The sequence below is a fragment of the Zootoca vivipara genome, chromosome 3 (genome assembly GCF_965207765.1).
Source record: "Zootoca vivipara chromosome 3, rZooViv2.hap1.1, whole genome shotgun sequence".
NCBI lineage: Eukaryota > Metazoa > Chordata > Lepidosauria > Squamata > Lacertidae > Zootoca > Zootoca vivipara.
Window position 1 is genome coordinate 19,917,504 of NC_142586.1, and position 21,250 is coordinate 19,938,753.

At 40.9% G+C, this 21,250-nt stretch overlaps 1 protein-coding gene across 1 annotated transcript in view; it reads right to left on the reverse strand.

Annotated features, from left to right (window-relative positions):
* Positions 1-1,326: 1,326 nt before the first annotated feature.
* The window catches only part of MCPH1 (microcephalin 1), a 99,364-nt gene continuing 79,440 nt past the window's right edge, over positions 1,327-21,250 (reverse strand). Inside the window, exons 13-14 of the mRNA XM_088665664.1 lie at positions 3,350-3,587; positions 1,327-2,224 (exon numbers count right to left, since the gene is read on the reverse strand). Coding sequence (XP_088521790.1) covers positions 2,166-2,224; positions 3,350-3,587 — 297 coding nt within the window. The 3' untranslated portion in view covers positions 1,327-2,165. The remainder of the gene's footprint in view (positions 2,225-3,349; positions 3,588-21,250) is intronic.

The window sequence follows — 21,250 nt, forward strand, 5'->3', positions numbered from 1 at the left end:
AAGAAGAAGATATTAAGTGCTGGGTTGTAATAACCTTAATGTCTCTTGATGATAGCACTGAAATCCTACAGCCATGGCAAGAATATATATGTGACGTGTAAAGTAAACCCAATGCTTTTTTTCTTAAAAAATGTTTAGGGGCACTCTCATTTTCCTACTCATATTGAAATACTGCCTCTCAATGAGGCCAAACGTAGATTCACAAAATGTTTAGGGGTATGCGTACCCCTGTGTCCCCCCAGGGAAAAAAGCACTGAGCGAACCTATGTGGAAAACATTCAGAAAGGTATCTATAACCTGGTAGAACTTACCACTGGATTCTGATAGCCCACTTTTGTCATTCGAGCAAGCAGCAGTGATACAAACATAATCTAATGCAACATCCGACTAAAAGACAACAAAGGCATGGGTAGACAGCTCTGCTCTACTGAAATCCCTTGCCGTACTCTCTGATGAAGTGTTCTATTGATGCAAAGCTCTGGCAGCTTTTGGGAAATGGGGATGTTCTGATAGCTTTGGTGAATTGGCTCAGAGTGCTGGCCAATAGCTATGCTTCTCTCACTCCACAGACCCCAGTACTGATGCAGGATTCCTCTACTAGGTCCTATGCTGTATTGCAGGGATGGGAAACCTGTGGCTCTTGAGAGGTTATTGGACGCCAACTCCCACCCATCCCAGCCAGCATTAAACTGATAAGAACAGATACTACGCTTGATCTTAGCCAAAACGCCCGTCCCAGCCAGCATGGCCCATAATGATGGGTGAGAGTTGCCGCAGAAGAACGTTCCTTAATATTGCTTTCTACCGTAGTGTCCCCCCCCCCAACTCTGCCTCTTTAGTGGATTCCCCGTGAAGCGCAGAAGAAGGTGATAAGATTATGCATTCTGGATGAATGTTTCCACACATTTCTCCATCTACAGTAGAGAACCAAGAACCTTCTCATACACTGCATTTTTAAGGGCGTAAAAGTGTGAATGCAACAAACCAGTATTTTAAAAAGGCACGAGTTACACAGAAGCAGTCAATATGGAGTTAAGATTGGCTAGAGCACCTTGCATGCTTGGCAGCAAACCTGGTTTCTTGTTGTGCGATGTGTGAAATGGACCAAGTATTCCCCACAGGAGGAGATTTTTATTTGCAAGGGATCTCTGAGGATCCCATGTGCCAACGGTGTAAACTCTGGTGACTCCCAATTTGTCAAATGCTCCTGCATTTGGCTAAAATCAGAGCTGTTTAACAAAAAAGCTGCATGCATAAAACCTAACACAGCTCTCGAGTGAGTAGAAAATGTCTGTTTTTTAAAGCAAAGGTGACCAGTCTCCGTCATTTAAATACGTTTGTTGTAAATATCTTTATTATTCTCCCACTGTAAAGTCTGTTACATATGCACCTAATAAAAATGAGCAGCTGTCCCAAGAGGTCGCACTGTACATGACTTGAAATTTCATTTCAAGACAACTTATGAGAAAGTCAATTTGGTATGTTGGGTTACATAAATTAGTGATGACAGGTTTTTGTGCATAAAACATTTATGAGAGGGCTAGAAGATCATGATACACAAACTTTTAAGAATAATTTTTGATACCATATTCTGCTCTTTACTGGGAACCCTGTGTTCACATGCCACTTTTTATTTATTTCTATTTCAGTCCATGATATATTGCTGCCTTGGCAGCAAGTTTCCTAATAAAGGGGTTCATATGGCTTGTCTGTAAAAGGTGGTTCCTCGTTTGCAGAGAGTCTTCTATTGCCATTTGTATGAAAGGAGCAAATTAAAATTTTATATGCACGAAGAGCAAAAATATTGGCAAAGTTAGAAATTCATCTACCCCGTCTTCATATTTTATAGGCTTTGATTTCATAAACAAAAGTATCCATTTGCAGCCCACTGTAGCATTTGTGACGCTAACATGGTTGTGAAACCCCAATGCTGTTTGGCTTTACATCTGTGTGATTCTCATTCACTGTTCAGACAGTCTTTTTTCGAAACCATGGACTATATCTTTGGACAGACTGAGGGTAGGGCTTAGATGTCCTTTGCCACTTTAACATTGAAGGTTCTTGCATTTTTTAATAAAAAAAGTAAGCATGTTTCATTACATTTGTGAAGTGGGAAGTATTTATTGCTCAGTTTGCTAGATGAAGTCCAAAGATTGTGGCGTTGTTTACTTACTCCGAAATTTGTAGTTTTCAGGCGGACAGATCTTGTTCTGTGTGATTGAATCTGTGGGGATGAGAAATGAAGGACATTATTTAGAGCGGACCAACAGATTTGCATAGAAGCAGACACTAAACTGGGAGATCCATTTGCACACCGAATGGGAGAATCACCTAGATGTTGAACCCACCTAGCCTAGTTGGTTCAAGACTGAGCTCAAAGGAGAGCCTACATTTAGATAACTGCGGGATTCCTCAGTCTGAATATTCGCTTATACACACTGTGAGAAGAAAGTGGAACAGCGTAAGGCCCACTAATAATTTCAATGTACATAAATGCGTAGAGATAGGCAGGCTCAGTAATGCACTGAGATTGGTAAGGTACCCCTGACTGTTAGGTCCAGTCGCAGACGACTCTGGAGTTGCGCACTCATCTCACTCTATAGGTCAAGGGAGCCAGCGTTTGTCCACAGACAGCTTCCGGGTCATGTGGCCAGCATGACTAAGCCGCTTCTGGCGAACCAGAGCAGCACAGGGAAATGGTGTTTACCTTCCCTCCGGAGCAGTACCTATTTATCTACTTGCACTTTGACGTGCTTTCGAACTGCTAGGTGGGCAGGAACCAGGACTGAACAACAGGAGTTTCCCCGTCATGGGGATTCAAACCACCGACCTTCTGATCGGCAAGCCCTAGGATCAGTGGTTTAGACCACAGCGCCACCCGCGTCCCAACTAGACTGGTAGGCAGCTCAAATAGCAGCAGTTGGGTCACACAGTCAGTTTTTCCTAAGTGCCAGCAGGCATGGCTTCTTCTTTGCCACACACACGTGTGATCAGATGGGGAAATGTTGTTGTGGGCTGAAGTGCTATGTGGATATAGTCACAGGAATTTTTATGCACAAAGAAAATGGAAGGTGTTTAACTACGGATATTGAAATAAGAAAAGCAATATCTATGCACTGTCAAGTTCACACATTCACATTTCCCTTAAATTATGGAGGACCTGTGTGTGGTTGATGAGGAGGGCCCATCGTTTCTTGTGCGTAGGAAGAACTAGTTTAGTGAGACAGCTCTATGTGCCAGTTGTATACCGGTGAGTTAACATAGGAGTGGATGATGTGCAGATTTGCTTACATTTAAGTGCACACACAGCTATGGTTTTATGTTAAAAAGTAATAATCAGATCACTTACCTAGAATCCATTTTTCCGATAAACACTGTATGTCCATATACTTTCTAACCCTGCATTCTCCAATGCAGATTTTAGCCTGACGGAGAGTTTTGCACACTTTCCCCCCACAAAGCTGTACCAGCTCACACAGTTTCTTACAGGGTGGTTGACTAGCAGGAGATATGAACATTGCAGGATGATTCGAAAAGAGTTTCTGGTGAACTTCTTTATTTGGAAGGTAGTGCTGAAATCTGCAGATCTGTTTGAAGAGAAAAAAGGAACTATTCTGATGCATTCTTTAGAAATTGCATTGTTGCGCATAACAGCTCATGTGCATATGAAATCTACCAATGCAGAGTCTCAGAGTTAAAGCTAACCAAGATATAACTGTGCTAGTTATATACCTAAGTCCCATACCTAAGACTAGAAGAGATCCATATGACATTGATAGAGGCTCTATAATTTTTAGAAAACAAAGTCAGGACAACCTTGATATTAATTGACCCATTAAAAAATTTTTTTCCCACAGAGAAGTATTTATTTAAAGGAACCAAAATGTCCTATTTTTGAAATAAATAAATGTGTAAATCTTATATTAATGCAATGTATGACTTCCATTTCTCCAAATTATACAGATTCTACATACATGAAAGTGTTTTTAAAAATACTGTTGTTGCAGTTTGGTCACTGAATTATTCATTTATTGCCCAAGTAATAGATAACCAGAATATGAACTCCATCATAAAACACCTTTGCTCATTTGTGTGTGTGTGTGTATCTCTCTCTCTTAAGAGAATAAATGGCATTGCGGAAGAGGTTGGCAGTTGGTTATTCTCTTAGTTGATTCTTTGACTCAGAACATGTGAGTGTGGCGACTTCGACGCTGCCTGGACGTTTGTGAGAAGAGGCAAGCTATGGATTAATAACTTGTGCACAGTTGTGATGGAGTTTTGAAAACAAAAAGGACTAAACCGTCTTTTGGGCTCAAGGGAGATAAACACATTGTATTCATCAATATATATATATATATATGAATAACACTTGTTGTTCAACTGTTGCCAACCTGACAAATAAAGATTTATCTTCAAGTCTTGTGTAAGACATCTATCATAAATAGCTAACAGAATTCCCCTTTCATGCCACGCTAAATCTGTTAGCCTGGGATTCAGTTTATCCAAAGCCCACCCCACTTCTCCCCCAGAATTCTCCTAGATTGGATCCCTTAACTAACCAGCCTAAAGCAGGTTTTTGTGAAAGTGATAGATCATTCACCGCTTAACTCTCCAGCCTCCGCTTCACTTGGGAATGTTCTATACTGCCGCAATCCTATCTTACCTCTGAGAGAGAGAGAGAGAGAGAGAGAGAGAGAGAGAGAGAGAGAGAGAGAGAGAGAATAGACAAACATAAGCATGTGGGAAAAAGAAAAAGTTGAAAGGCTGATAACAAATTTATAAGTAAACAATATGATGAACAATGTGCCAGAATTCCAAAAGCATAGCCATCTAACAGCACAAGCCTTTATGCGTTTGCTCAGAAGTATATTCCCTTGAGCTTGGTGGATTTTATCCCCCAGGTAAGATAGGATCAGTTGCAGTTAGCACAGCCATGCTGGCGTGGCCTAATGAGAGTTGCAGTCCAAAACTTCTGGAGGGCACCAGGTTGCCAAAGGGAGGTCTCTACAACAACTTTAACAAATTGAAAAATGTTTATTTGTGAAAACACAAAGAGACTTGGTTAAACGGTTAACGGGGTAGTGCTCCAGATGTTGTGATGATTGGTGGTTGCTGGCAGTGTTGGGAGCTGGAGTTCAAAAACACCTGGAGAGTCACAGGTTTTCCAACCCCGGGTTAAATGCTTAAGTTAACATGGACAACATACACACTCTTAAAAAAGTTAGAACCTCCTCAGGATAAATGCAATTTATACACTTTTCAGTTATTCGAAATAGCATTCTCTGCCATTAGAGACATCTTAATAGTCTCCCATGCTGCCTATTTAGGCTAATCAGCAAAATCCAAGAGAAGCAAAACAATCTGCAAGAGACATTAATCTAGCTTTGTTTTATCTAAAATTAATAATCAAACCAGATTGTGCTAAAATTGTCCCATCGCTTTTGCGGCGCTAAAGCTTCCAACCTGAAGCTGATTAGAAGTGACAAGCTCTGTTTATGTTAAAAGCCAGCAAGAGCCAGAGTTTGTTAGAAGGAACATACACACAATGTAACTTGCTTTGTAATCCTGCTGTTTTACACATTTTGGAGGACATGATTTAAAGGGCTTGCTGTATTCCTGCTTGTTCAACATTGTTCCTGAAAGCTTTTATTTGTTGTGGTCGTAACAAAAAGTCATTTTGTTTTCACTGTGGTTCCAGTGGTACTGGCAATGTACTCGAGTAGACAAGGAAATTGAACAAGGAAAAAGAAATGGCTTCTATTTTATGTTTCACAATAAAGATGTAAAATCAGGAAATGCCAGAGAAGAAAGGTTTTAAACCATGAAGTCAAGGGCTGTTGTACATTTAAATACATACATGCTGCACAGCTGGAATGGCTAGTACTGAGATTATGAACAGAGCCTATGGAGCAAGTTGTCCATTTGGAATTGGAATGGGCAATCAGATTCTTTGAAAGAGACACTGCACTTCAGTTTCTACAGAAATCGTTCACATTTAAAAGCAATGAAAAGGTATGCTTCCTTGTTCCATTAAATCAATGGAGCAGCAATCAAGTAATACATATGAGTTTAGGTAAAGGTAAAGGGACCCCTGACCGTTAGGTCCAGTCGTAGACGACTCTGGGGTTGCGGCACTCATCTCGCTTTACTGGCCGAGGGAGCTGGCGTACAGCTTCCGGGTCATGTGGCCAGCATGACTAAGCTGCTTCTGGCGAACCAGAGCAGCGCACGGAAACGCCGTTCACCTTCCCGCCGGAGTGGTACCTTTTTATCTACTTGCACTTTGACGCGCTTTTGAACTGCTAGGTTGGCCGGAGCTGGGACCGAGCAATAAGAGCTCACCCGGTTGTGGGGATTCGAACCATCAACCTTCTGATCAGCAAGCCCTAGGCTCTGTGGTTTAACCCACAGCACCACCCGTGTCCCTTATATGAGTTTTGGATAGTGTATTAAACTACTTCCATCCTTCTAGCTGTGAGAACTCTCACACATATGTTAATGAATACCTGTAGGTCAGGGCATGAGGCTGTCACTCCCCTTCCCATATTGCACCTACTATAAACACCTGAAAAGGTGACATCAACAAGAGTAGGTTTGCTAGGGTTGCCATGTTTAAAAAATTGAAAATCCAGACAGAAAAGTCTAGTTTCCTGTGTGGTGCCCTCCACCCACCTTCAAAAATGCACATGCAAAATTACATGTCCATGGAAGTTACTAGTCTACTTGCCCATACATACCAAAGTTTATAATTTTGAAAACAACCACCACCAACCCTCTTTTAACTTGTAACATCCCTGTCTGGCAGCCCTTCCTATGTGCTATTGGTGATCAGGGAAGTGGCCTGTGAAATAGCATCATTTCCAGTAGCAAACACATGGACTGAAAATCAGGCCAACTTTTTGTTTGTTTGATATTCTATGTATGACACCCAAAATTATTATTGTGCATGTTTTAGATGCATGATGAAGGCCAGCACAAATTCAAGAAAGAAAGACAGAAAGACAGAAAGACAGAAAGAAAGACAGAAAGACAGAAAGACAGAAAGACAGACAGACAGACAGACAGAAAGAAAGAAAGAAAGAAAGAAAGAAAGAAAGAAAGAAAGAAAGAAAGAAAGAAAGAAAGATGGGATACTTCAGAGACCTTCTCTGTGAGTTGCTTGCTGGACACTTTGAGGTTTCCAATGCCCCATCAAGCCATGTGATTTTTGACAGTCCTCCCTCCTCCTGCAACGCTACCTCCAGGGTGGTGTTTCAGCCAGAACTCGTTGGGGTGGATGAAGGAAAATAAACTGAATCCTGGCAAAATGGAGGCTCAGGGGTGAGTAGTTCCCAGTTCCCTGGATAGGGTTGCGCTCTCCATGAAGATGCAAATGAGTAATGTGAGGGTGCTTCTGGATTTAGCTTGGTCACTGAAACCACAGGGTATTCTTGGTGAGAAGGAGTGCCGTTTACCAACTTGGGTTGGTAAGACGTTCCCAAATGAGTCCAATACAAAAAGGCCCACCACTCTCTTTTATATATATATATATAATTTTCATTAAATTTTCTGTTTTATAATTTAGAGTATTCATTTAAACAACCTTAAAATATCACTGACTTCCCTTCCTCTCTTTCCATGGTTCATGTTGCATAGCATAAATCCCTGCGTATTTTATACAAACTAAACCATTCAGTATTCCATCAAAACTTACATTGTCGAATTTATCTTAATGGTGCCCATATTTTCGAGTGTACACAATTTCCCCCATATATTCAATAATTTTTTTCCAATCTTCTTTAAATGAATGTTCTTCTTGTTCTCTTATTCTATAGGTTAGATCCACAAGCTGCACATATTCCATCAGTTTAAGTTGCCATTCTTCTTTGGTCGGGACCTCGCTCATTTTCCATTTTGGGGCTAACAAAACACAGGCTGCCATAGTGGCATACATAAATAACCTTTTTTGACACCTGGGAATTTCCATCTGAGTTATCCCCAACTAAAAGGACTGTGTTTTTTTGTTTTTGTTTTTGGAAATGTGCTTTTATACATTCCTCCCCCCCCAATTCATTATAAATTATTTCTGAATACACTTTTATGCTTTTACAAGTTCTTTCATAAAGGCCCCCCACTCTCTTGCACATCCAGATCATATTAAGCAACTCACATATTATAGTTCTAGAATGTAAAGCTGTGAGATTACTTCAGCATCCATTATAATACTTAATAAAGTCTTGAGTCATGGTGTATACAGGCTAAATTCACAAATAAGAAATTAAGGGAAGACAAGAGTGCTGTTCCACCATTCGTCCATTCCCAGTTGAAAACTAATGTGCTATATTAAGTGTATTTCCCCCTTAGTTATTGCCTCTCTTTGTTTGCATCATTCAAGTATGTTCCATGCCCTAGAAGAAAGGGGAGGGAGAACAAACTAGAGCATGGACAATTTAACTAAAATGTGCCTTTCCACTCTATGTTGCAAGATAAGCCTTAATACTCTCACACACTGATAAGAAAAGTTAATTTCAATAATTGTCTGAAATACAACCTTCCAGTGGGAACGCTCTGCGAAAGTGTTTGGCAGATGAATCTATTGTCTGGCAAATTTTCAATTTTATATAGAAAATGTCTGAATCACTTTTTCCTGCATAGCAAATAAAATTTCTACCAGAAGGAAGTACGTGTGCCTATATTCTAGATGAAAGTGATTTTCTAAAAGCTATATATGAATTCAGAATTCGTATGGCGATTGCGAGGGAGCTTCTCTCTAATGAAGGAAACAATTTTTTTTGTCTTTTCAGTGTTGCCTTTGCCTTACCATGCAACATTTATATGTTTTTTTATTACTGTGGTGCACTGAAACTGAAAGAGCTTTTATTCCAATAATAACAGTTATCAGAGAGATTGTTGAAAGCGAAAGCCTGGCAAACATGCTCCCCAAAGATTTCTTTCCCAAAGTTCATCATAAATGGAATACTACATTAAGAGCTGTGCTTTGTTTTATTAACCAAAAATACGCATTATGCTAGACCTTCTGTTCTATCTAAAACAAACTACAATTATTAAAAGCACAGTCCGGGTACATTCTTTATTCTTTAATTTTAGCTGAGATGCCATTAAGACGCGTACAGTACCTCGTAGTGTGCCAAACATTTTCTTTTTATTTCAGGCATCATTTGTGCTGCAAATGTTAGAATAAGTGATGGGAAGGGAACACCATCCTCTTGGGAATCCACAAATAACTTTTTAAAAACCTCCATACCCCACTTTTTCATGCTTTAGGATGGTCTTAGCCACCATAGGTTCACCTTTCTTAAGTTCTCAGATTCAAAGCTAAAGGCTGAAGTCATTCAGCTACTTCTCTGAATAAAGATGTTCTTGCTAAAACTACATCTACAGTGACATGCAACGAAGGAGAACAGGTCTTTCAATATTGGAGGCTGTTGGGAAACAATGGCATGGAGGTCAACATGAATAAACAGGAGTTTTGGCAAAGAATTAAGAACCAGCTTCAAACTTCATGTTCGACGTCTAGTTTAAAGCTAATCCTTGCATTCTTTGCAATTCCACCCCCCGCCCCCCAAAAACTTGAAAACCTGTAGAATCCTGGCATGTATTAAAGCAGAAAGATCTAGCAGAAATCCATACAACATGGTGCTTACAGTTCTCAATTATTTCAGCTGGCAGCTCTTAGAAGACAGATTTACAAATCCACGCTTAATTTCCTTCCTTAAAAACCTGCACTAAACTTTAAAAGCAAATCAGGGGAGAATGTGATTACGCTCAACAACAGATGACTCAACTAGCACCTGAGAATTTTTTGTTAGTCCTGCGGACGGATTGCTGAACTTCCTGTTTCAATAAAATACCAAAGAAGTTCAGTTTCCTTTACAAATAAGCTATTACATCAATAATTTTCAGTTTTTGTCTGCCTTCCAACATTTTCTTTGGCAAATGTAGAAACACTCTAATTAAAGAGCCCAGAAAAACAAGCATCATTCATCACAAACATAGCAAACATCTGAAAGAACACTGCACTGGTTAATTCTCTTATTGAATTTGAAGAGAAAATGACTTTTGCCATATGGATGGTCTAGAATAGGTGTAGCCAACATGGCGCCCTGCAGATGTTGTGAACTTTAACTCCTATCACCCCTGAGCATTAGTCATGATGGCTGACAGCATTCCACAACATTGGGAGGCAATGGCATAGGCTTTAGGTAGGCAGAGATGCCCCCAGAACACTTTATAAAGGTAAACCGTTTATTGTACAGCATCAGAAATGCGGTACACCAACTTACAGAACTGAGCAGGCCATATACTGGTCTTTGCTCCAAGAGGCATCTTTCATCACATGTTGACAAAAGCCTCTAGCACCCTGTTGATAGGAAGCTCTGAGAAGCAGCAGGGGTCTCCATCAATTCGGGTGTCTTGCTGAAGGCAAGGTGGTTCATAAGTGAAATAAAATACACAAGTGAGTGAGAAGATTGAAGATTGAAGCAAGCACTTCAATCTGCCACTTGGAAGCCCTCAAGAAGTGGCAAAGTGTCTCCCTCAGGTAGCCTGCGGCCGATCAGTCCGTGCACAAGCTTCAGAGAAACTCTGCCCAAACCGTCCGATTTTATAAATAGCCAGTGTGGCTTCCAAGACTGGCTATGTGTAGATCATGCTTTAGCCACCCCCTCCCAATGCCCCACTTTCTCAAAACAATGTCCAACGTCAAAGAAAGTACCCAGCACTATCCTCCACAACTGATGAAGGCAGCTGTGTGTGACGCTTCACCTCCTCCCAACATTCTCAGGAGATTAAAGACGGTTCTCAAAAAACTTAGCAAGACCGAGGGAGGGGGAAGGAACAGAGGCAGGAAGGGTAACTGTGTCAAATCACTAACTCCTTGATACATTTTTGTCTTCTGGATGCATTTCTCATACACGGGGATGGAGGCGATTTTCATTTAATTCCTTCTCTCTCTGCACCACCAAAGGGCTTCAGAGGGTTCGATGGCCCTTTGGGAAAGCATTAGAGGCAGGTGGAGGGTAGATTGGCAAAAATCACAGCCTTCCCTGCCCCCACTGATGGAAGCCTCCACTCAATGAAATAAGCTTGCATCAGCAGTAGGATACCACGGGACACAAACCGATGTAAATCACAGCAGGTGGGAAACAATAGACAGAGGGGAAGGAAGGGAAGGAAAGGGGGTGCATGGGGGAAACAAACAACGTACTGAGAGGATGAGTGGAAGAGTCCAAAGGGAAGAGAGTGAGTGATCTATAGTCAGTCATTTTAACCAGACGTCAGTAACACTGAGTATATAAAAAAATAACATTGCAATCATTACCGTATGAATGAACAAATTGTCACTTTTCTTTTAGGTTTACGTGGCGGTTGGGGGCACATTGTTTAAAAGCAAAGCTATAGGGAATGCAATTGCAACCGCTACTGCTACAAAACCACCAGTTTATTCGGATGTTGCACTCATTTCTACAAATGTTCAAGTGTTGTGTGAAAGAGTGCATACTTCATAGCTGTCAAGTTTTCCCTTTTCTCGCGAGGAAGCCTATTCAGCATAAGGGAATTTCCCTTAAAAAAGGGACAACTTGACAGCTATGGCATACTTGTTGATTTGTAAAGTTCAGCTATTGTTGAATGTAAAACGTGGACACTCCTAATATGTAGTCTTTGAATCCCTTTCAGAGGTAAGGCGAGATGGATGGTTTTAGGGATCACAAGCTTTCTCTCTCTCTCAGTAGCAGCTTTCTCACACACTTCCCTACAATCAATAGATGAAAGAAGAAGATATCAAGCCCAGCAATCTAACTTTTTTGGAAAGATAACACCTGAAAACATAAAGCAAGGAAGCATGTGCAAATATCTTTGTTTTGAATTTTACAATCTATCACATTCAGGAACCAAAACACTGCTGGTTTAAATATGTGTTTTTCTGAAGTCAAATGATAACACAGCAGGGGAAACTAAAATAAAATAATTGGCTATAAAAGCAATCACCCTACACATATTTATTAAGAAGCAAGTCCCACTGTATTTGATAGGACGTACTTTAAGATATGTGTCTGTAGCATTGGAGCCTTCAAGCATTTGAATTTGAGTGAATGCTACACTGTTTGAGCTAGTTAGGTTTGCCATATGTATTCTTTTTTCTAGGACATGTTCTCTTTTTCATGGGTATGTAGAATGAGTGTCGGAATAGAGATCCATAGCTAAAAGCAGAAGTTGGCAAATGTGTTCTCTTTTTTGCTTTTCAAAATATGGCAACCCTAGTATAGGCCGAGACCATTTTGACTGGGGGTTCCGTTCCTGGTCCCCGCACATGTCGACAGAGTGCACACAAGCGTGCTCTGTCCCTGTTCCACCCTGTTTTGCCCCCTCCATTCCACCCTCTTCCAGGTCCAAAAGGACCCACAAGTCGGTCGGTGGCCATGCGTCAATTGATGCACGCAAAAAGATTGCCCCATGTACTGTTTTTTATCAAATCCAATTTACTGTTTCAAGCACAAATGGCTTGCCCATTCATTTGACTGGACTGGGCTGATCCATTTCTCCACATGCCCCACCATTCAGAGGAGATATGCGCTGAATGCACCCAAGGGCTGCTCCCTTGTTTATTAGGTAAAGCCCCTGCCAGGCACATGTTAATAAGCATGCCAAACGGAAATATAAATCTGCTTCCTGCAAATGCCAGGAGCCGTGAAAGGGCAAGCAAATGAAAATGAGAGGCATTCTTCTGAATTATTCATACTCCCACCTTTTGGTGGTCCTCATACTAGCTAACTATGGATGGGATGCATGGTAGGAAGTGGGGGAGGGAAAATAATCAGCTCAGAGTACAAAATTTGTCATCGCCTGAAACTGATAGGTAGCAGGCTTTAGGACTGGCAAGAGGAATACACTCGAGACCTTATATGAGCAGCCTTAGAAATAGAATTCTTTTTATTTTGATTTGTTGTAAGCTGCCCTGGGACCTCAGGGTGTAGGGCAGGCTCAATAAATATAATTAATACCGGTAATAACTGCATATAGATGGGGCTATATAATCTTTGGGAAGAAATAAAGAGAGCTGTTATTGGTTTGTGCATATGTCTCTTCACATAGGACATTAGAACATTGTTGGGCAGAAGGAGGCAGCAAATTCATTATCATTATTGCGTTGTTTATTGCCAGTGAGTGAGAAGAGGCATTTGTTGAATGTTCTTCCTGTCTTGGGCTGGAATACATCTCCATGCACCTTGCAGATACAACAGGAATAATTGCCACAGAATAGCCCCCGTCATGTGTAGAACAAGGAGTGCATGTTAGCTTTGCGTCTTGAATTTTAACATATAAGGTTTTTTTTTTGGGGGGGGGGTTCTCTAGAGACTCACAGCTGAAATTCTGTCCATTCAAAACTTGTGAGTGTCCAACAGATATGTGAACATTTATAGCGTGAGGCAGATTTCTAGCCTAAATATTAGCAGTCCTCCCTTCCATATAAAACAGGACCAACATCTTAAGGGGACAAAAAAATCAATTTTGTCCACATAATATGCAAAGCAGATTTATGATCATTTTTATTGCTAGATATACTACTCTAAATGAATGATAAGGAAGAGCCAATAAAGATTCCTAAACAGCTGCCTAACACTAACGAACTACGGTTTTTCTCTTGTAAGATTTAAGACAACTATAAATAGTAAGCTCCGAAGGTCTGTTTCTCCAGCTGTTTATCTAAAGCAGCAGTAAATTGTGGAATATAGGCTATTAAAAGAACCAAGGAATCAGGATTTGACCCAAAATATAAACACTCATCTTCACACATTTTGTATCAGAAGCTTTAACACATACTGCTTTGACATTTGAAGGTAATGTCAAGTTCCTTTCATTTACGTGTAAAATTTTAAAAATCAAAGTAAAGAAGGGTCATTTCTCAAACAGATTGATACATAAAGTTATACAAACAGTGAATTGCAGTTGATTTAACTACAGCACTATTACATTCCAAATACAAGCTAAGGCTGCAATCCTAAACACACTTTCAGGTCTTTGGAATCGATGAACCTAATCTATGAAAGAGTTTTACAAGCGTGCATGGATTTAGAGAAATTAATGGAGATGCAAAGGTGACTAGCTGCTGTGTTGGAGGCAGTAAGTCTCTGAACACTAGTTGCTGGGGAACAGAAAATGGGGAGGGTGTTGTTTGTGCTCAAGGGCTGCTTTCAGGCTTGCTTCCACCACCGCCTGCTTGGACACTATGAGAACAACAGCATGGTGGACTAGATGGGCCTTTGGTGTGATGCAGCAGTGTTCCTGGATAGTTCAGTTGGTTAGAGCGTGGTGCTGATAATGCCAAGGTTGCAGGTTCAATCCCCGTATGGGGCAGCTACATATTCCTGCATTGCAGGGGCTTCGAGTAGATGATCCTCAGGGTCCCTTCCAACACTACAATTCTCTTCTTCTTCTTACTTTTTTAACTTGCATTGGTTCAAAATACTTCTCCCCCATGTGATGGGCCAAAAATTCAGATCTCACACAATTCAAAGCTTGGGACGTAACCCACAGTCAAGTGAAGAAGAATTCATGTTACACATGCATATATATTATCAACTTTTTTTTATTGCTACTTGCCAGTAAAGAGTTATCTAGTATTATGTGCTCGTCAGGGCAAGCTGCTGCTGGAGAAGGACAGTGAGCAACATCATGGGAAGGGTGTTTCTAGGACCAAGACAAAACCAAAGTGTCGAGCTCCCTTGTTATTTTTCTATTGCCAGGAGGTATAATGTTGTCAGTGCAATCTTGTTATAGATTATTGTATTTTAATATCGTGTTGGAAGCCGCCCAGAGTGGCTGGGGAAATCCAGACAGATGGGTGGGGTATAAATAATAAATTATTATTATTATTATTATTATTATTATTATTATTATTATTATTACAGAAATGTTGTTTTTGGATGTTATATTTGCTGTTATGTTGGAGTTTCAGCAAGTCATTATGAAATGGTTCTTGCGATGCTTGATCTTGAGATGAATTATTTGTTTCTTTGTTGCAAGCCGCTTTGAGCATGATTTTGTGTGTGTGTGTGTGTGTGTGTGTGTGTAAAGGAAAATAAAATGATGCTGATGCAACCCCCCCATCACTTTCTGTACTGTTCTGGAGGGTCATTCAACCCTTCAGAGCAGATTATTGGGAGGTAGTGGGCGCTGCAGGTTGAAGGAGTTTGGCGTTTATCAAACTTAGTGCGTCTTCTTTTCTCAATAGATCAACATCCCTGATATGAAACCTGGCTATCCGTTTTTTCTTTTTAATGGACCTCATCTTTTGATATGTTAACTGGCCATAACTTATAAGGCATGAGTTTTCTGAATTCAATGCACACACCAGTAATTAATATTTATATTCCCCACATGGATTTCACTAAAGCTTATTTTCCAAATAAACATAAAAACTGAAATGAGATAGAGACCGTCTACTTTTGGGCTGGCTGAGAAACTTTTTTTTTTTTGCTTACTGTTCCAATATACACCAAGGACCCATGCCAATTACCCCTTCCACCACTCTTTTAGGCTTCTAGAATTAAAATAATAACAATATTTCAAACAGTCAAAGAAGGAGCAATGGCTTGGCCAACAAAAGACCCATCTCAGAATTAGCTGCATTTTTCCCTGGGTCGAATACCATGACATTTCCTGCTGTGGCTTCTTTGGTACTTTCCAGCTACCCTGCGATGTTCACCCAAACAGTCCCTGCTAAATATAATGGGTTGGATCCAGGCCAAGCCTTCTTCCTCAGCTGATTCCCTGAAGAAGAGTGATACTCGAAATGCACTGGGATTTATCACATATCATTCCTTATTTGCTCAGATATTTTATACTTGAAAATATAAAAATATGAACCCTACACCTATGTGGTTTCCCACACCTTTACTTTTACCTTCGGCTTGATTCAGTGCTGCACATGTACTTTGGAATAGCCGTGCTTTGTTCATGCGCTTTTTATGGGCCACCTGTACAATGTCATGAACAAAAAAAAAACCTCCCCCCCGTCCGGCTTCTGGAATCCCCCCTCCCAGTTCTGAAAATCTGACATTTTAAAAGCTAAATGGAATAGCATTCCCCAGGTACACAGGGCTCAGCAGCATGCTGATAATGTGGCTGATTCTAACCTGTATAGATTTCTCTAGCCTAGGGTTGGCTCACCCTTTGGGGAGGCTAAGGCATACCCTCCAACATTTCTCTGATGAAAATAGAGATGTCCTCTCCAACATTTCTCCAACGGAAATAGGGACGTCCTACCATACCCTCCAACACTTCTCTGATGGAAGTAGGGACGTTCTAAGGAAAAGAGGGATATTCTGGGATCAAATCAGAAACTGGGACAGCTTCTGTAAATCCAGGACCGTTCCTGGAAAATAGGGTCACTTGGAGGGTCTGCTGAAGGTCACACAGACTCATGGCCGACCCTCTGGGTTGGAAGTAGTTGCGGTGAGAACTGCAGTTCACAAGGCTTAATAAACTTCTCACATATCAATTGACCATAGCAGTTATCAGTTCTCTGCATCCAACAGAAATGGTACTAATTCACATTTACAATCCTCGTGACTTTCTGTACATACATTAAAACTGGAATGAGGTCAGAACCGTTTGGGAAATGTTTCTGTAACTTTCCATGCCAATAAACAAAGAGATCTCAGGACAACAGCCATTGCCCTTTCTATCATTCTTTCTTCTAATATAAAAAAATTTATTTGAAACAGACCAAAACAGAGAGTGAGAGCGCACGAAGCCTTTGCCAGGAGTCCTATACCCATCCCAGAAGCAGCTGCATTCACACTGGGTCAAATACCATGACATTCCCTGTTGCGGCCTGTTTGGTACATTCCAGCTACCCTGCGGTGTTCACCCAAACCGTTCCTGCTAAATAATATTGTTTATTGTTACCATATTGTGATTCTAATAGAATTGTGCACAGACAACAGGATTAATAGCTGAGAGTTTAGATTTGAACTCTTGGGGGTTCAAAATACTACACACCCACGTTCACACATGCATATATGTGAGACCAGCAATAATTCAGACCTCACAAAAATAAAACTGGTAGTTTTGTATTGTATGATTTTGTATTTTATGATTTGTTTGGGTTTTGTCTATTGTTTTTGTGTGTGAGAGTATTTTGTGTATTTGTGTGTTTTTATTCTATGAATTTAAATAAAGGTTTGTTTTTTTAAAAAAATTAAAAAATTAAATTGGCAGTTTATGCACTAATGTAATTTTCTTTACTCATCAATGAAATAGTTACCTATTGTGCTGGCACATCGTGGCTAAGTATAACAACAACAACAACAATTTATACCCCACCCATCTGGCTGGGTTTCCCCAGCTACTCTGAGTGGCTCCCAACAGAATATTAAAAACATGATAAAACATCAAACATAAAAAACTTCCCTTAACAGGGCTGCCTTCAGATGACGTCTAAAAGTCAGATAGTTGTTTATTTCATTGACATCTGATGGGAGGGTGTTCCATAGGGTGGGCGCCACTACCGAGAAGGCCCTCTGCCTGGTTCCCTGTAACTTAGCTTCTTGCAGTGAGGGAACCAGTTGAAGACCCTCAGAGCTGGACCGCAGAGTCCAGACTGAACGATGGGGATGGAGATGCTCCTTTGGGTATACAGGGCCGAGGCTGTTTAGGGCTTTAAAGGTCAGCACCAACACTTTGAATTGTGCTCAGAAATGTACTGGGAGCCAATGTAGGTCTTTCAAGACCGGTGTTATATGGTCTTGGCAGCCACTCCCAGTCACCAGTATAGCTGTCGTATTCTGGATTAGTTGTAGTTTCCGGGTCACCTTCAAAGGTAGCCCCAAGTAGAGCACACTGATGATGATGGTGATAATTTCATTATTTATATCCCGCTCATTTCCCCAGCCACTCTGGGTGGCTTACAGCATATATAAAAACCTAGTAAAAATATCAAACATTAAATGAACGCAGGCATCTGCCTGATCCCAAATGAGACCACATGGCTCCCGGTAGATCAATTCAATATGGCTACACTGAATCTGGGGATTTAGGGAGGAGTTTTTTGTTTACTCAACCCAGAGCCAGGGACTGAACCTGGGACATTAGGATAAAATGTGGAAACTTCATATAGCAGGTCAAGCAGAAGGGCAAATAAATGGATGCTGAAAACTAAAATGGGTTAACTGTATTTTGTTTTGAGGGTGCCCATTCTGGTTATTCCACTTTGGTTTTGACCTTATTCTATGGAATGATTTGTTTATTTCCTACCCTTCACCCTAAGGTCCCTAAGGTGGGTTAAAACACACACACACACACACACACACACACACACACACACACACTTTAAAAAAAAGGTTTTAAACAACTTATAATCAGCAGCTGATTGAATATGACCCCAGGGAAACCTTGTGAATGGCTGTGATGGGAAGGGGCCCCTGAAAAGCTCCATTGCACACATGAGCACTACAGGCAGTCTTTTGGATTTCAGGCACTGTGAAGGAAGACTGTTATGCATTATGGTGTGAGCCAGAGTGAATACAACAAGCTCCCGAGAATTAACAGAGTTACTGGGGGAAACACACACAAAGCAGGCTCTGCCCCAAGGTGCTTACAATCTAAAATTCAACATGAAGGAAACAGGGGGAGGAAACGGTCAGTTTGGTTTCATCAGAACGGAATAAGGTCAATACAAATGCGGCACGTTTAGTACATCAGAACATTTTAGAGCCAGGGTAGAAAATACCAGAGCTCAGCTGATAAGAATCGGGCCGGGGGCGGTATTAACTTGTTGTGATGAGGAGTCTAGTTTATAGGAACTCTATTTGTACGTCCATATCAGAACTCTCTACAAACAAACTGCTTGCATTTAGAAAGGGGTTAACATACAACTGCTTTTTCTGTTAGGGAAACAGATGTCAGGAACTAATTATTTTGCTGTTGCCACAAATGTCCTTTGCTCTAAAACCATTGTTTATTCCTCTTACCCAATTTCTCACTTCCTTTTTATTTTCTCTGACATCAGTTTTTAATGAGTCGTGTGACTCCAGAGTTGAGGTAACATGTATTTATACCGATTGATTCATGAATGCCAGCTTGAAATGGGAGGCTTCCTGAGCAGAGGAGATGGAGGTGTTTGGAAACCAAAACAACTTAAAAAGGCAAATACTGGTACTACGGAAGGACTTTAAAATCCATCATTAAACATGCCTGTACAAAACAATGCACATTTCTCTCTCTTGAAACCAGTTTAAGAGGTAGCACACATGAAGGCAAAGTGCTGTAGAATAATTCTATTTTGGTTCAGATCAGCCTGAGTCTTGCTCCCAAAAAGCGAGGATAGTATTGCAGCCTAAATGGCCTAAATACAGATATATATCACGTAATGTAGAAACGAGGCCTATTTAAAAGTAAAATTATGTGCCAGGGCTGGCCAGAGACCTTTGGGCACCTGAGGCAAGATGTGCTACTGATGCTCCCCCACCCTGCCTACAGAACCGGGCCCACACCCCGGTGGGATGGGAGAAGCATGCCACCCAAGGCAGGCTGCCTTGCTGGCGCACTGGTCATGCCAGGGCAGCAAAGGGACTTAGGGGCTGCAGGGAAGACCACAGGGCACACCTTTCTAGCCACTTTCCACCCCTCTGAATTTGCTTCCTGAGGCAGCTGCCTAGTTCTGCTTCATGGTAGTGCCGGCCCTATGTGTTATGAAAAGTAGTGGAATGCGTTTCATGTGCAATGGATAATCTTGGGGAAGCCTCTGTATATTTGCAAACCTTGGATCACGTCTAATGCATAAACTATCAGACTGGGGAGAAATACAAAAATATAATGCTCAGCTTCGACAGCAACTGAAAATGATCTTAATCTCGACAGCAACTGAAAATGATCTTAATCTCGACAGCAACTGAAAATGATCTTAACCTTAACAAAATGAAACCTAGTTACAGCTAAAGTAGCTGTGTTGGTCTGCCGTAGTCGAAACGAAATAAAAAAAAAATCCTTCCAGTAGCACCTTAGAGACCAACTAAGTTTGTTATTGGTATGAGCTTTCGTGTGCATGCACACTTCTTCAGATACCGCAGCGGCACCTATTGATCTACTTGCACAGGCATGCTTTTGAACTGCTAGGTTGGCAGGAGCTGGGACTGAGCAATGGGAGCTCACCCGTCACAGGGATTCAAACCGCCAACCTTCTGATCGGCAAGCCCAAGAGGCTCAGTGGTTTAGACTACAGTGCCACCCACATTCCTTTTAACAGAGCTGTATCTATCTTATCTATCTATCTATCTATCTATCTATCTATCTATCTATCTATCTATCATCTATCTATCTATCTATCTATCTATCTATCATCTATCTGCCATGGCTATTTTCCAAAGCCATTTCACACCCTGCCAACCAGCTTGGAATGTGTCATTGAAATGTGATAATGCCTCTTGCCTGACTGAACGGAGAGGTTTCCGAGCACATGCATCTAAACCTATGAAGTTTGTGTGGCTGAAATGTGGCATCTTATACAGTGGTACCTCGGGTTACAGACGCTTCAGGTTACAAACACTTCAGGTTACAGACTCCGCTAGCCCAGAAATAGTATCTCAGGTTAAGAACTTTACCTTAGGATGAAAACAGAAATTGCATGGCAGCGGCCCCATTAGCTAAAGTGGTACCTCAGGTTAAGATCAGTTTCAGGTTAAGAACGGACCTCCGGAACGAATTAAGTTCTTAACTCAGGTACCACTGTACAAAGATAGAAGTCATGCCCATTGCTCTGGCCACGCCCACCACTGGCATGCGGCCCCTGGAAGATTTCCTTTGAGGGAATGTGACCCTTGGGTTAAAAAAAAGGTTTCCCATCCCTGCTCTCATAATGTTGGCCAAATGATTCTTAGATTTAACATTCTTCAAATTTATTTTGAATACAGAGCACTTTGTTTTCTCATTTAAGTACATTCCTCCATCTGTTCTAAATCTAAACTAAGGACCAAAACCTTTCGGTTGGGTAAGTTTTGTTTTAAACTAGAAATAAATTTGGGACGATTGGGGGAAGCATAAAAAGTGTTGTTTTGAATTTTCATTCTTTTTTGGTTTCATGTATTTTGACCCATTTTACATATTGCAAGAAATATTTAGGTTTATTAGTCCAATTCTGAATCTTATTTTTATTAGACTTGTAAGTCACTTGTTACACAGAATGGTTTACAATGTATATAAAAACAGGAATGCATTATAGTACTTTCATATAGATACATAAGCAATACAT